We start from the raw sequence: 13,508 nt of genomic DNA on the forward strand, positions 1-13,508 counted from the left end.
GTAGCACTAAAACCAAGGACTTAGTAATGTTGCTTAGGTGGATGTGATTTAAAATGTATAGCATGGCATGTAGTGCATATGATGTGTTGTGATGTGTGGACTGTTGTGTGGTCCATCTTTCTACTTACTGAGCTAGTGAGCTCATCCCACGTGTACACCCATTTTTAGATGATTTTGCAGGTCATACATCTGAGGAGCATGGGGTGGGTCCCACAGTCGAATTTCCTGAAGAGGACTGATGGACCCCTAAGGAGTTAGAGCACGGCACTGACTGCTCGTGCGAGAGCTGTGCTGTGGGACAGCAGTTCTGAGGCCGAGCTGAGCTCCACCTGGAGGCCGTGCTGAGCTCTTCTATGTGATGCCGAGCTGGGCACAACCCTTGATGCCGAGCTGAGCTCTAGCCTTGATACCGAGCCGAGCTGTGTACTCTGATTGTTTTGGTGGATTTCCTTATGTACTTGATATTTGAATTTTATTCTTTTTGTGTAAATATCATGCCCTCGGGCCCAAATGTATATAATTATTGTATCACTATCCGGGTATCAAGTATTATGGGATTATTCACAGGTAAAACTTAGTCTTCCGCTGATCTGATGAGTTTATATTAGTTGTGTGTATGCTGTGGTGGAATACAGTATCTGATGATCCTGGCAGGTTTGGGTTAACCGGTGTTAACTCGGTCACTGGCCCGATTCAGCGTGAACGGGGTGTGACATATCACTTATTGGAAACACATGCCTCAAATGCACACTCTTTAAAAGTGATTACATTATGTCAATAAAAATTATCTTATAAAAAGAAAGATACATCATCCACGTTTAAGGCCCAGACTCCTAACATGTGAAATGAACACATCCCTTGGAATAGGTTTAGTCAATGGGTTAGCTACCATATTAGATGTGGAGATGTGCTTTAAAACAACTTCTCCCTTTGGAACTATATCATGGACGTTGTGGTAATGGATCTCAATGTGCTTGGTTCTTCTATGGAACTTCGCATTCTTGGAAAATGCTAAAGCTACTGTACTATCACTATATAACATTACCACATCATCAGCATGTAAAAATAGGCTGAGACTCCTTAAGAATCTCCTAAGCCATACTGCCTCCTGAACAGCTGCTGAGCATGCAATGTACTCAACCTCCATCGTGGACAGAGCAATGAAGGTCAGCTTCTTACTGCTCCAAGTCACAGCTCCACCTCCGAGGATAAATGCATAGCCTATGGTCGCTGCCCCAATCAGCATCACTGTGTCCTCTCAACCTCAAGTCTGGACCACTATAGGTGAGCATGAGATCTGTAGTCCCACAAAGGTATCCAAAAATCCTTTTAACTCCCTGCCAATGAATTGGCCCTGGGTTACTCTGGTAACGGCTGACCATCCCTACTACATAGCATATGTTTGGATGTGTGTACATCATTGTGTACATCAGAATACCTATTGCAGCAGTGTAGGGTACTCTTGACATTTATTTCTTCTCTTCATCATTCTTAGGGCATTTACTCAGGCTCAACGTGTACGTTTTGTCCATTAGAGTGTCTATGGGCTTTGAATTTTGCATGTGAAATCATTTAAGAATTTTCTTCAAGTAAGTTTGTTGAGGCAAACCAAGAAAATTCCTTGAACGATCCCTCACAATCTTGATGCCCAACACGAAGTTGGCTTCACCCATATCCTTCATCTCAAATGTGGAGGATAGCCACTATTTAGTAGTGACAATAATGTCAATGTCATTCCCAGCTAAAAGAATGTCATTGACATACAAAAAAGAACTATGAATCCTTCATTGGACCGTCTTATATACGAGCAATGGTTGTCTTCGATCACCTCAAAGCAAGTTGAAATTACAGTGTGGTGAAATCCGAAGTACCACTGCCTGGATGCTTGTTTGAGGCTATACAAGGAACGCTTAAGGCGGCATACTTTGAGCTCATGCCTCTTGGCATAAAATCCCACTGGTTGATCCATATAGATCTCTTCGTCAGTTCTCCATTGAGAAATGCAGTCTTAACATCCATTTGAAAGAGTTCTAGATCTAATCTTATAACAATGGACAAAATAAGGTGAATGGATGCTATCCTCACCACTGGGGAGAATGTTTCATCATAGTTCACATCCTCTCTTTGGGTGTAGCCTTTTGTCACAAGGCATGTCTTATACTTGTCAATTGATCCATCCACCTTACACTTGATGCCGAGAACCCATTTGTTCCCAATTGTCTTACAGTTGGGCGAAAGATCAACTAACTCCCAGACTTGGTTTTTTTTCATTGAACTCAACTCATCATCTATAGTAGCCAACCAATCATCCTTAGCTAGTGATGAGAGTGCCTCTTGCAAATAAGCTAGCTCTCCCTCATCACCTGGGGTACACACAAGAGCAGTTTTCCCTTCAATCTCGAATCAACGACTGGGAATGTGTCCTCGTGTGCTTCTGAGCATGAGATGATCTTGATCATCTGTGGGTGTACTCCCACTTGGTTCACAGTGTATAGGTGTGCTCCCACTTGGTGCACTCCCACTAGGCTCGCAGTCAGTAGATGCATTACCATCTATGACATTCTCATCACCTTCGCCAATATGATGGGATACACTGTGAAGTTCCTCTAATTCATAGAGGTCAAGATCTCTATGCACATTAGACAGACTAAGATAATCCGATTCTAGAAAATCGACATCACGTGATTCAGTTTCAGTCAGACCTCCACCAGGATGTTCACCATACATAACGTACCCCTTTGAGCTATTAGAATAACTCACAAAGATGCACTTCTTAGCTATGGGCCCTAACTTCCCATTCTTATGGGACGAGGAGTGAACATACCATGCACAACCCCATGGTTGTAAGTGCCCTACAACAGGCTTAGTGCCTTTCCAAAGCTTATAGGGGGTGGATGGAACATACTAAGAAGGTACTTTATTAAGAATGTAGGCAGTAGTCTCAAGTTCATTCCCCCAGAAACTAATTGGGAGGTTGGCTTGCGCCATCATGGATCTTACCATGTCCAATAAAGTCCTATTCATTTTCTTCGCTACACCATTTTCAGTGTGAGGAATGATCAACTGTCTCACTATTCCTTTTTCCTCACATAATTCTTTAAACTAATCAGATAAATATTCGTGTCCACAGTCAGTTCGCAGAATCTTTAGATTTCTGCTTAATTGATTCTCAACCTCAGTCACAAAGTGCTTGAAACAATCCAACGCTTCATGACGATGAGCTATCAAATAAACATAACCAAATCACGAATAGTCATCTATAAAAGTGAGAAAATAGGAGGCCCCATATCTTACTTTGACATTCATGGGTCCACAGATATCTAAATGTACTAGCTCTGAGGGCTGAGTTGATCTGACAACCTTTCCAAAAGGCTTACGATAAGCCTTCCCTACCAGACAAGGTTTGTATATAGGTAGGTCAACTTTAACGAGTGAGCCTAAAAGGCCTGCTCTCGCTAAACGTGACATCCTGTCCCCCCTTATATGACCTAGTCTAGCATGCCAAGTCACATAATCTAAATTACTGTTAACTACAAATGAAGAAGAAGAACTAGCATTTACATTAATTAAATCTAGTTTAATAAAACCATTATCAAGAGTACAGTGCCCCCAAAGGACATCTTTAAACATCAAATCTAAAAAATTAAAGGAAAAAACAAAAGAGTATCCAAACTCTAAAAGTGCTGTAACAGAAACGAGATTATGCATCATGTCCGGAGCATAAAGAACATCATGGAGAAGAAGAAGGCAGCCTATTCGCAAGCAGAGCTGGACCGTTCCAACCCCCAGAACATCAACGCTAGTGCCATTTTCCATGAATACACTTTGCGCTCTCAGGGGCACTTTGCGATAATCTACATAGCCCCCTCTTTCCCGCGTGATGTTTCTGGTTGCTCCTGTATCAATAATCTAATATGACTGCGTTAGGACAACCAAATCATGTGTACTAACACAAGTACAAGGAAGAAAAGGTAGGGACTATACCTTCTTTGGCTCAATGCAATCACGAGCAAAGTGTCCAAGTCCTTGGCAATTATAGCATCTCTTATTAGATATGTGCTTCTTGTTCCCATGCTTGCCTCTCTTGCAATTGACCCCACCCACCTTAGGTGCTTGATTCTGATCACCTCCTTGATTCCCCTTTCCTTGCCCACGATGCTTGGGCTTGTTGCCCTTGCGTTTGCCCCCTTGGGCGACAAGAGCTGTGATTTGTGTCGCCTCTAGGCGCTCTGCCTCCAGCTCAAGATACTAGGCAAGATCAATCAGTGTCTTGATAGTCTCAAGATGGGCAATGACAAGTTTCATTTGTGCCCATAAATCAGGGAGTGTCCGAATTAGTGCCTGAATCTACTGCTCATCAGAGAGCTCATGTCCCACATCCTTAAGTTTGCGGATCATTTATTTCACAGCTTTGATGTGTTTAGATATCTTATGCTTTGGGTCCATTCTGTACATATTAAACTTGAGGATCATACCTGTAAGTTTGGTAGTGGATGTACCCTCGAATGCACGCTTGAGCTAATCCCACATGGACTTAACTGTAGAAAACTTCTCATAGTCCACTGCAATGTCATCATGCATGGCACTGAGCAGATACTGAATTTTTCGTTGGCACAAGTCATAGTTTTCGTGGCCTTCAAGTTTGTTATCTCTGTTTAAGTCAGTGATCACATTCTTTGATGCCATTTCTACATCCATATTGCTAATGAAACATAATGAGTATATTTCTAAGTATTTTATACATTGCTACTTGGAACCCTATCAGAGTTAATTATTCCTGATGCATAATGTGGGACCAATCATCTCATATAACTCAATCTTAAACCCCACTTAACATGTATTAGAGATAATTAATTCTAAGTGTTACTAGCAATGTTTAACAGAGGAATGGACATCTCCAAACATATAAAACACACCATATATACTGGTGCGCGAGGTCTCTCAAAATAACCCTTTTGGTACTTCTGGTGGCGTGTCATGGTGACTATTGTATGTCTTACAGTGGGTGTGCAACCCTCATTATAAGGCTTCCAAAAATATAATACAACATGTTCTTAAATATTACATCATCATAAAAAAAAAAACTTACTACAATCTACTGGGAAGCGCACCACTGAGTGACACACATAGGCACCACTGCGCACATACATAATCACGCCATCGCACAGTACCAAAGATACATTCACATTTATATATACATACATAAATAATATGATGCGTAAAAATAAACCCCATTAAAAGTATGGGCTCATGTATAAATACATTAATGTGTCCATACAGGCTCACAAAAAGTAGAAAAAAAAACAACCTGTTACGTTTAATAGGTTTAGTTTCTCATTTTTTTTTTAAATGCACGGCCACACAATCGGCAGTGGCGTCGCCCCACCTTTGGGTTGCCGCGGACAATGTCAGGGGCCTATATGCTTACCCATGAGTTATCCACAGTAAGGGTTCCAAACCCTAATCAAACCAAACAACCAAACACCTTTATGCCAGCCACTGTCGGCGACTGAAACCGAAATGGGGCTCTGATACCAATGTTAAACTTGAGGAATTTTCACATACCAATTTGAAGACCTGGCTTCATGTATAAATACATTAATGTGTCCATACAGGATCACAAAAAGTAGAAAAAAAAAACAACCTGTTACGTTTAACAGGTTTAGTTTCTCATTTTTTTTTTTTTAAATGCACGGCCACACACCCGGCAGCGGCGTCGCCCCACCTTTGGGTTGCCGCGGACAATGTCGGGGGCTCATTTGCTTACCCATGAGTTATCCACAGTAAGGGTTCTAAACCCTAATCAAACAAAAAAACCAAACACCTTTATGCCAGCCATTGTCGGCGACTGAAACCGAAATGGGGCTCTGATACCAATGTTAAACTTGAGGAATTTTCACATACCAATTTGAAGACCTGGCTTGATAGTAGAAGCTGCACAGGAGGTGGTCTCTTTGCGTTCCTGTCAAAGTCTTCTTCACCGCTGCTTTTTCACGTTTCAAACTGCGAACCCTTGATGAAGGTTCCAAGAATGTGATACAAGAACAAATTTCAAGCTTTCAAAGAGAGGGAAGAATAAAAAAGAGAGCCTTAGGGAGAGCAGTCGTATGTTCACTAACGTAATCACCCTATTACTTATCATCTTCCTAACTTATAGAGTCCCAGTTAGACTCCAATAAACAGATAATAGGATGGGACGGTTGAGAGAATCTCTCTTTCACTCTCTTCTCACGTTCCCTCAAGTAGCCAATTTAGGCCCTAAGTGGGTGGGTCCCACCCCCACAACGAATATGTGGGTGGACCCCATCCACGACTTTTAACAAAAACCATAGGAGGCACTATTAAGTTCTTCTCCATTGGTTTTGAGGCTAGGCAAAACACCTATATCAAGGAGAGTAGGGCTTACCATCTCACAGGAGAAGTGAAAGAAATTAGTTGAGCAGGACCAGAACCACAGAGTGAGCAGTTTGAAGAAGTGGTTTGTTCTTACTGTCATTGTGACAATAAGTCATGGAAATTGATTGACATACGACAATCAGGATTTCTGGTTTTTTTTTTTTTTTTAAATATTGCCAAGTTTAAAAATCATAATCCTTCAAACTTTTGGCCAATAAATAGCGTCGTTTGATAGATTATGTGGGGAAATTGTTGGTACCTTAAATTAGAATTTCGTATCAGATGATGATTTACGGTAAGCATTAAAGGCGATGATTAATCAAGTTGGAAGAAGAAGAATACGTGATAACCAATGGAATTCCACTGTATATCATCAAGTTACCCCTTTTATTGACAAGTGTATTTCAGTTATATGAGACTTTGTTCGTAAGAGAGAAAGAAAATTAGGTGGGAACGGTTACCAAAACTACATGTTTGAAGTTGGGAGACTATTTAAAGGGGATCTTTGAGCAAATTAAAAGGATGAAGAACAAAAATACAAAATGCCCACTTGTAATCTCTTGTAAAAATAAAATTAGTTTTAGATTTAACCTCTTTTTCTTTTATCTTTTATCTTTTATCTTTTATCTTTTGAAGAGTTTCATTACTAGAAACTCTTATAATTGTAGTTTGCATCTTAATAAAATTAATAGTTTATATTTTATCTCGAAACCATTGTCTTAACTTTTGACCATAGAATCAATGTTTAACACCTGGGCTGGGACGGTTATTAAAAATCCATCCCAACCCTAGGTCCAATTAGGCCCAAACCAGCCTGAGGTAAAATATCTTAGCCCAGGCCCAGCCTTGTGGGGGTCAGAAGCCTCAGATTTCAGAACTTTACTGGCAAACTCCACATGCCACCCACCATTACTACACTTTTACAGATTGCTGGTAGCCTGGTACATCTACATTTACTCTCTCTCTCTCTCTCTCTCGCCTCAACCCTTCCTGAGTTCAGTAAGGTAACAAGGGACCGAAACCCTAATCGTGGACTCAATTCTCTGGGCTTCTGCTCAAGTAAGCATGAAAACACAGCATCCAAAGCTCAAAACCCCAACCCGACCACTCTTCTCCTGTGGTTTCTTCCGATACTGTACTCAAACCGTACTTAGCCCCACCACCCCTATTACCCCCACCCTACCACCACCTCTTCCGCAACTGCCGCCGGCAACTGATACCTTACCATCACGGCCGCATCCAGAATCCGAGTCATCATCGTCGTCTTCGTCAACTTCCCAAAGCTTCACACAGTGGCGATTCCCATTACCTCAATCCCCGGTCCTGCAGCACCAACCCACTTCGCAATTCGAGTTCTACTCCCAAAATCCTCAGGAATCCACTTCATCTGACCTACCTCCTCCTCCACCGCCACTTCCGGTGCTGTCCTCCAACCTTGTGGAGCTATTCCACATGGCGGAGGTCCAGTTCAGCACCGGTTCCGACGGTGACAGACTCTATGCTCTCCACTTGCTCGAACACTCTCTTGTAGCGAAGCCGACCATGGAGGGAGGCGGAGATCGAGCCTGCCCGCCTGCGGTAATGAACGGTTTAGTGGGCTTTCTGAAAGATCCCGCAGAAGCAAAATCCGCTACGAAGGTGTTGTTGGCGCTGTGCCTGGCGGAGGGGAACCGACACGTGGCAGTGGAGGCAGGGGCAGTGGCGGAGGTGGTGGAGACAGTAGCGGGGATGGAAGGGAGTGTGGCGGAGAGGGCACTAGCGGCTTTGGACTTGCTGTGCACGTTGCCGGAGGGAGCTGCGGAGCTGAGATCACACGCGTTGGCCGTACCGATGCTCGTGGAGATGATGGGGAAGGTGGCTGGAAGAGGTATGGAGTGCGCCATAAGCGTCCTGGCCGTCATATTTGGTGGTGGTGGTGGTGGTGGTGGTGGTGATGGAGGAGGCAACGAGGGAGTAGCAGCGGCGCAGACGGAGGATGTGAGGCGAGCGGTAATGGTGGCGTTGCAGGGAAAGTGTAGCGCCAGAGGGAGGAGGAAGGGGTCCCAGCTTCTTAAGTTTCTTCAGCTTCATGATAATGACAATGGACGGCTCGATTACACTGAGGAGGGCCAGTAGGATGGAGATGGGTCACCTTCCTTCTCCAACGATCGATCACGAAGTCTGTACCCTATATATTATTTCTTTGGTTTGTAGGAGATCGACTTGAATGTAATTTTGAAAGGTGAAGCCGTGAATGTACGTTGCTCCTTTGCTGTCAAGGTCAGTGCCCTTCTCAAATTGCATGAGATGAGATGCTTTCTTCTTTCATATCATTAGGCAAATGCTACCAATTAATTTTGTGCTGAAAAGCCTGAAACCTCATTCTGCTCTGTGTTCTGTTTGCGAACAGGTTCACGTGTAAAGGAACAGAACAGAACAGAACAGATAAGATTTATGGGTATGGGGTAGGGTAGGGTAGGGTAGGATAGGATGGGATAAAATAGGATAGGATAGGACTGATAGAGACCTTAGGGACTTAGAGAGGGATGTTAGGGCTGTGGTTACTTTGAGAAACGTGACCCGGTCCTCCGCCAAGCCCTAGGATCACGTTTTTAGTCCCAAAGTTTTATTGAGAAGAGTTGGGTTGAGGGCAAGATTAGGCTTTCTTATTGACACATAATCTGAACAATTTGCAATTTTAGCGTAGGTAAGGGGTTGGCTGGTCGGCGTTTCATTCACTTTTAGGCTGTGTTTCGTAGCCAAGAGAAGAAAAGAAAAGAAATGAAAAAAAAAAAAAAATTTAAAAAGAGAAGAAAAGAAAAAAATTGAATGAAAATGAAATGGTATGAAAATATATGTGTTTGGACATCATTAGAAGAAAAGAAAAAGAAAAATTTGTATTTTTTTATGTTTTCTTATGTTTTTGGTAAGATTTATTTTTTGGAACAAAAATCTGAACGTAAATTTTGAAATCCAAAAAAAAAATCTTCCTTTGGTTTAGAACATGAAAAGCACAAAGAAATTTCTTAAACCAAGAAAAAAGCATAATTTTTATACTTTTTTTTTTCTTTTCTTCTCTTGGCTACCAAACACAGCCTTAGGGGCATTTTTGGGAGAATAACACAAAAAATTAAGGATAGTTTCGATGATTTGTCAAATGGGGGGGGGGGGGCAGGTTTGATGTAATCTCATTGGAAGTTATGGATCGGGAGATTCAAGACACACTCTTCTAGGCATAAAACCAAATACAAACAAGAGAGAGAGAGAGAGAGAGACCTTGGCTTCAAGGGGTTTATTTAAACGTGACTCTTCAAGGATACATGAAAAAATAACTCTTCAAGGATATAAAAAAATAACTCTTCAAGGATATAATATAATTTCCAAGGTTTCGGGGTAGAACACTTCAAAGTTCTCATACACAACTCAACGTTGGGCGAGTGGTAGCAGGACGTATGTATTGCAATCTTATTTTCACTTTCTTTTAATATTAGCCGTCCATTTAAGTTTATATTAATTTAAACCATCTATTAGTTTTTTATATTGTAACTGATTCCTAGTTTTTAGGGTGGAGAAATGACGGATGTGGTTACTTAACTTGTCTAATATTTTTTTACTGAACATATGAGAGACTTGGCCACACATATTCAAAAACCATGTTTACATATTAATCATCAAGGAAGGGATTTTGACAGTAAAGTTTGCATTTATGACAAAAGACAAATTTGAATTTATAAAGTAAACAAAGCTGTTGAATATCTAGGATTTTATTATTACATATTGGGTAGATATTATTAACCTATGAGAATTTACCATAGATGCAAATCTTCACTGAAATTGGTAAACAAAACTTCAACTAGATTGGAGAGCGGTGAAAAAGGAAGAAGAAAGAAGGAACAATCTTGAAGAAGAAGCAAGGAGAGAGAGAAAGAGAGGATCGAGATTTCTAAGCGGAATGAAAAAAGGAGTCCACTTATATTGGGATTTTTATTATTTATTTATTTAAATATTAATAATATTAAACAGAGTTGTAGCAGGATTAACATATTTAACACATGTCAATGATATTACTTACGTGAACATTCACCAAGCTCCGAACGTTCTGCATTCTTATTTTTCTGCACGTACCGCGACCATTTTTCCATTTATAATATAATCTACACTAAGATTAAATATGAATTAAAAGAAAACCAATCCAAGGTACGCATAATTAAGTTGGCTCCTTGACATAAAATTAATACCAAAAATAGTAAAACCTAAATAAAGGTATAAAACCTCAATATAAGAGAAGATTTCGGGATTTAATTGTATTCCCATTCGATGGGTTTACTGTGTTTGTATGTATAGGAAGCATGAGGTGATTACATTAGATAAGGATGAGTAAGCATGATGTGTTACATGAGATAAGCACTAAGGTGTTTCTCAGCTGTCTAACAGCTTGGGATGAGTAACTCTTGATAAGTTGAGTGACTGGGACTTGACTGTGTCACCCACGTTATCTGGTGTAACGGTAAGACAGCTTGGGATGAATAACTCTAGATAACGTTAAGTGACTGGGACTTGACTGTGTCACTCACGTTATCTGGTGTTACCGTAATATGACAAAAAAAAAAAAAAAAGCCTTTAGAGGTGTCCTATGCATGATTAGCATAAAAATATTAAAAAACAGTTCAATATAGAAATGTGGTTTCTCCAATACACATTATTGGCCCATAGCTTGAGGTATAATTGAAGAAATGCGTAGCAGATAACGTGCATCTTCCCTCTCTTTAAGCCGTATTTTGTTCGTAACCTATGAAAAGCGCATTGAGTTAACAAGCTTTCTTCCAAGGAAAAAGCACAGAAAGAAACACCAGACGATCATGGGTGGAACAAGATACCACCACCACCACCACCTCCTTTTCCTCCATGGCCTCCTCCTAGTCCTAGTGATATGGGTAACAACCCAGCACAAGCACAGCACCCATGCCATGCCACCACCACCCCCAACTCAATGTAATGCAACTGGTTGCATCCTTAGCAACTGCTATGGAATATGGAATGACCGAAACGATTGCTGGGTTCCTAAGATCCTCTACCCAACAACAGAAGATGAGCTCTTATCCGCAGTTGCCTATGCCAACCGCAACAAACTCAAGCTCAAAGTAGTGTGGGGTTCACACACCATCCCAAAACTGGCGTGCCCAGGAACATCCTCCCCTGGAAATGCACTCCTAATAAGCACAGCTAACTATAATTCAAGTGTCGTCGTTGATGTCGCAGATCTCAGTGTCACATCTGATGCAGGAGTCTCACTCCGGCATCTAATTGATAAGGTAGAAGAAGCTGGTTTCAGTTTAGTGCCGTCTCCATATTGGGAAGGGGCTAGTGTGGCAGGAATCATAAGCACAGGTTCACATGGGAGTTCATGGTGGGGAAAGGGAGGCTCTGTTCATGATCACGTCCTTGAACTTAGTCTTGTAGTCCCTGCCACAGAATCTCAGGGTCATGCTAAAATTCTGAGACTCAACGCTCAAGATCCACTCTTCAACGCAGCAATAGTTTCAATGGGAATGTTAGGAGTCGTCTCAAAGGTCAGTGGTATTATCTTCTCTAGAATTTCTCTTCTGATTGATACAAAACAAACCAAAGACTGAAACTAGAAGCTTCAATCCACATAGCCTCCATGAATCATAAGTAACTTTCTGGGCACAGAAAAACTAGAGCCCTAAAAGGCAAAAGTTTCAATTTCCACTGAAATGTATTATTCATTCACATCTCAAATGAATAGGTAAAGCTCTCACTGGAACCAAGGTTCAAAAGAAGTATAACCTACAATTTCACGGATGATGCTCAATTTGAGGATGAATTCATGGACCATGCACGGAGACATGAATTTGCAGATATCACCTGGTATGCATCAAGACATACAGCGGTGTACAGGTATGATGATCGAGTTCCATTAAACAGTAACGGAGATGGAGTATATGACTTCCTTGGGTTCCAACCTAACCCAGTTCCGGTGTCCACTACAGTTCGTGCTGTAGGTATTTCCTTATTGCTCAACTCTGATTAAGTTCTTCAACATACAGGTCTCGAGCACTTATATTTCAACTTCACCATTTCGTACAGAGAAAGCATTTGAGGCTGCAAAGAACGTCAATGGGAAATGCACAATGGCAGCTTCATTTGTGGGATACAAGAAATTAATTGCCAACGGCCTGAAAAATAATAAACAATTCTTCACAGGGTACCCAGTTGTTGGTTATCAGGGTAAAATGCAAACCTCTGGTTCCTGTCTATACTCACCTGCAGCGGACACCCTGAGCTCATGTGCTTGGGATCCAAGAATCAAAGGGCTCTTCTTCTATGAGACGACAGCAATCTTCCCTGCTTCAAAGTTTGCAGATTTCATTCGTGACGTAAAGAAACTAAGAGACCTGAAACCAGAAAATTTCTGTGGGGTGGATATCTACAATGGATTTCTGATACGCTTCATTAAGGCTTCTGGGGCATATCTAGGTCAAACTGAGGATTCTGTCGTCGTTGATTTCAACTACTATCGAGCTGATGAGGCTTCTACATCAAGGCTGAACCAAGATGTCTGGGAAGAGGTAGAGCAGATGGCATTCTTCAAGTATGGAGCTAGACCACATTGGGCCAAGAACAGAAACCTTGCATTTGTAGGTGTACAAGCGAAGTATCCCAACTTCAACAAGTTCCTAGCAGCCAAAAAACAATTGGACCCTCAAAACATATTTTCTAGTTACTGGTCAGATGAGATACTCATTGGTAAAGAGGCAGCAAAAGGTGAGGGATGCGCCTTGGAAGGACAATGCGTATGCTCAGAAGATAGACACTGTAACCCAAGCAAGGGGTATTTCTGCAAACCGGGCCTCATTTATACAGTAGCTCGGGTATGCAGGTACTCTCCATCCTCCATGGCCTAAAAAATTCCTGCAGAATTTGATGTCTTTGCTATAGAAATTTTTCAAGGAACCATTAATTATATTTAAGTGTCTGGTGAGAAAAATCAATCAAAATAACCCAATTTGGATTAGCCCATATGCTAGAAATTGGTCTGGTATTTAGCAACCCAGATTTTCTATTCAGAAATAGGCATGTTGAATCACTGAGTGCTTGAACTTCAAACAGAT

At 41.4% G+C, this 13,508-nt stretch overlaps 2 protein-coding genes across 2 annotated transcripts; both read left to right on the top strand.

Annotated features, from left to right (window-relative positions):
- The first annotated feature begins 7,250 nt into the window (after positions 1-7,250).
- On the top strand, positions 7,251-8,703 carry LOC122075762 (U-box domain-containing protein 26). The gene has a single exon (XM_042640914.1). The coding sequence runs from the start codon at positions 7,462-7,464 to the stop codon at positions 8,509-8,511; it is 1,050 nt and encodes a 349-aa protein (XP_042496848.1). The 5' UTR covers positions 7,251-7,461; the 3' UTR covers positions 8,512-8,703.
- Positions 8,704-11,035: 2,332 nt separating this feature from the next.
- On the top strand, positions 11,036-13,411 carry LOC122076863 (L-gulonolactone oxidase 3). The gene is made up of 3 exons (XM_042642465.1): positions 11,036-11,945; positions 12,143-12,398; positions 12,484-13,411. Exons 1-3 carry the CDS (start codon positions 11,235-11,237, stop codon positions 13,299-13,301), a joined length of 1,785 nt encoding a protein of 594 aa, XP_042498399.1. The 5' UTR covers positions 11,036-11,234; the 3' UTR covers positions 13,302-13,411.
- The last annotated feature ends 97 nt before the right edge of the window (positions 13,412-13,508 follow it).

This window comes from Macadamia integrifolia, chromosome 4 (assembly GCF_013358625.1).
Source record: "Macadamia integrifolia cultivar HAES 741 chromosome 4, SCU_Mint_v3, whole genome shotgun sequence".
In the NCBI taxonomy this organism is placed as follows: Eukaryota; Viridiplantae; Streptophyta; class Magnoliopsida; order Proteales; family Proteaceae; genus Macadamia; species Macadamia integrifolia.

Coding starts and splice junctions, on each gene's coding strand:
- LOC122075762 (XM_042640914.1), top strand. CDS start 7,462: ATGAAAACACAGCATCCAAAGCTCAAAACCCCAACCCGACCACTCTTC.
- LOC122076863 (XM_042642465.1), top strand. CDS start 11,235: ATGGGTGGAACAAGATACCACCACCACCACCACCTCCTTTTCCTCCAT. Junction 11,946..12,142: donor TGTTAGGAGTCGTCTCAAAG/GTCAGTGGTATT, acceptor TCAAATGAATAG/GTAAAGCTCTCACTGGAACC. Junction 12,399..12,483: donor CACTACAGTTCGTGCTGTAG/GTATTTCCTTAT, acceptor CATTTCGTACAG/AGAAAGCATTTGAGGCTGCA.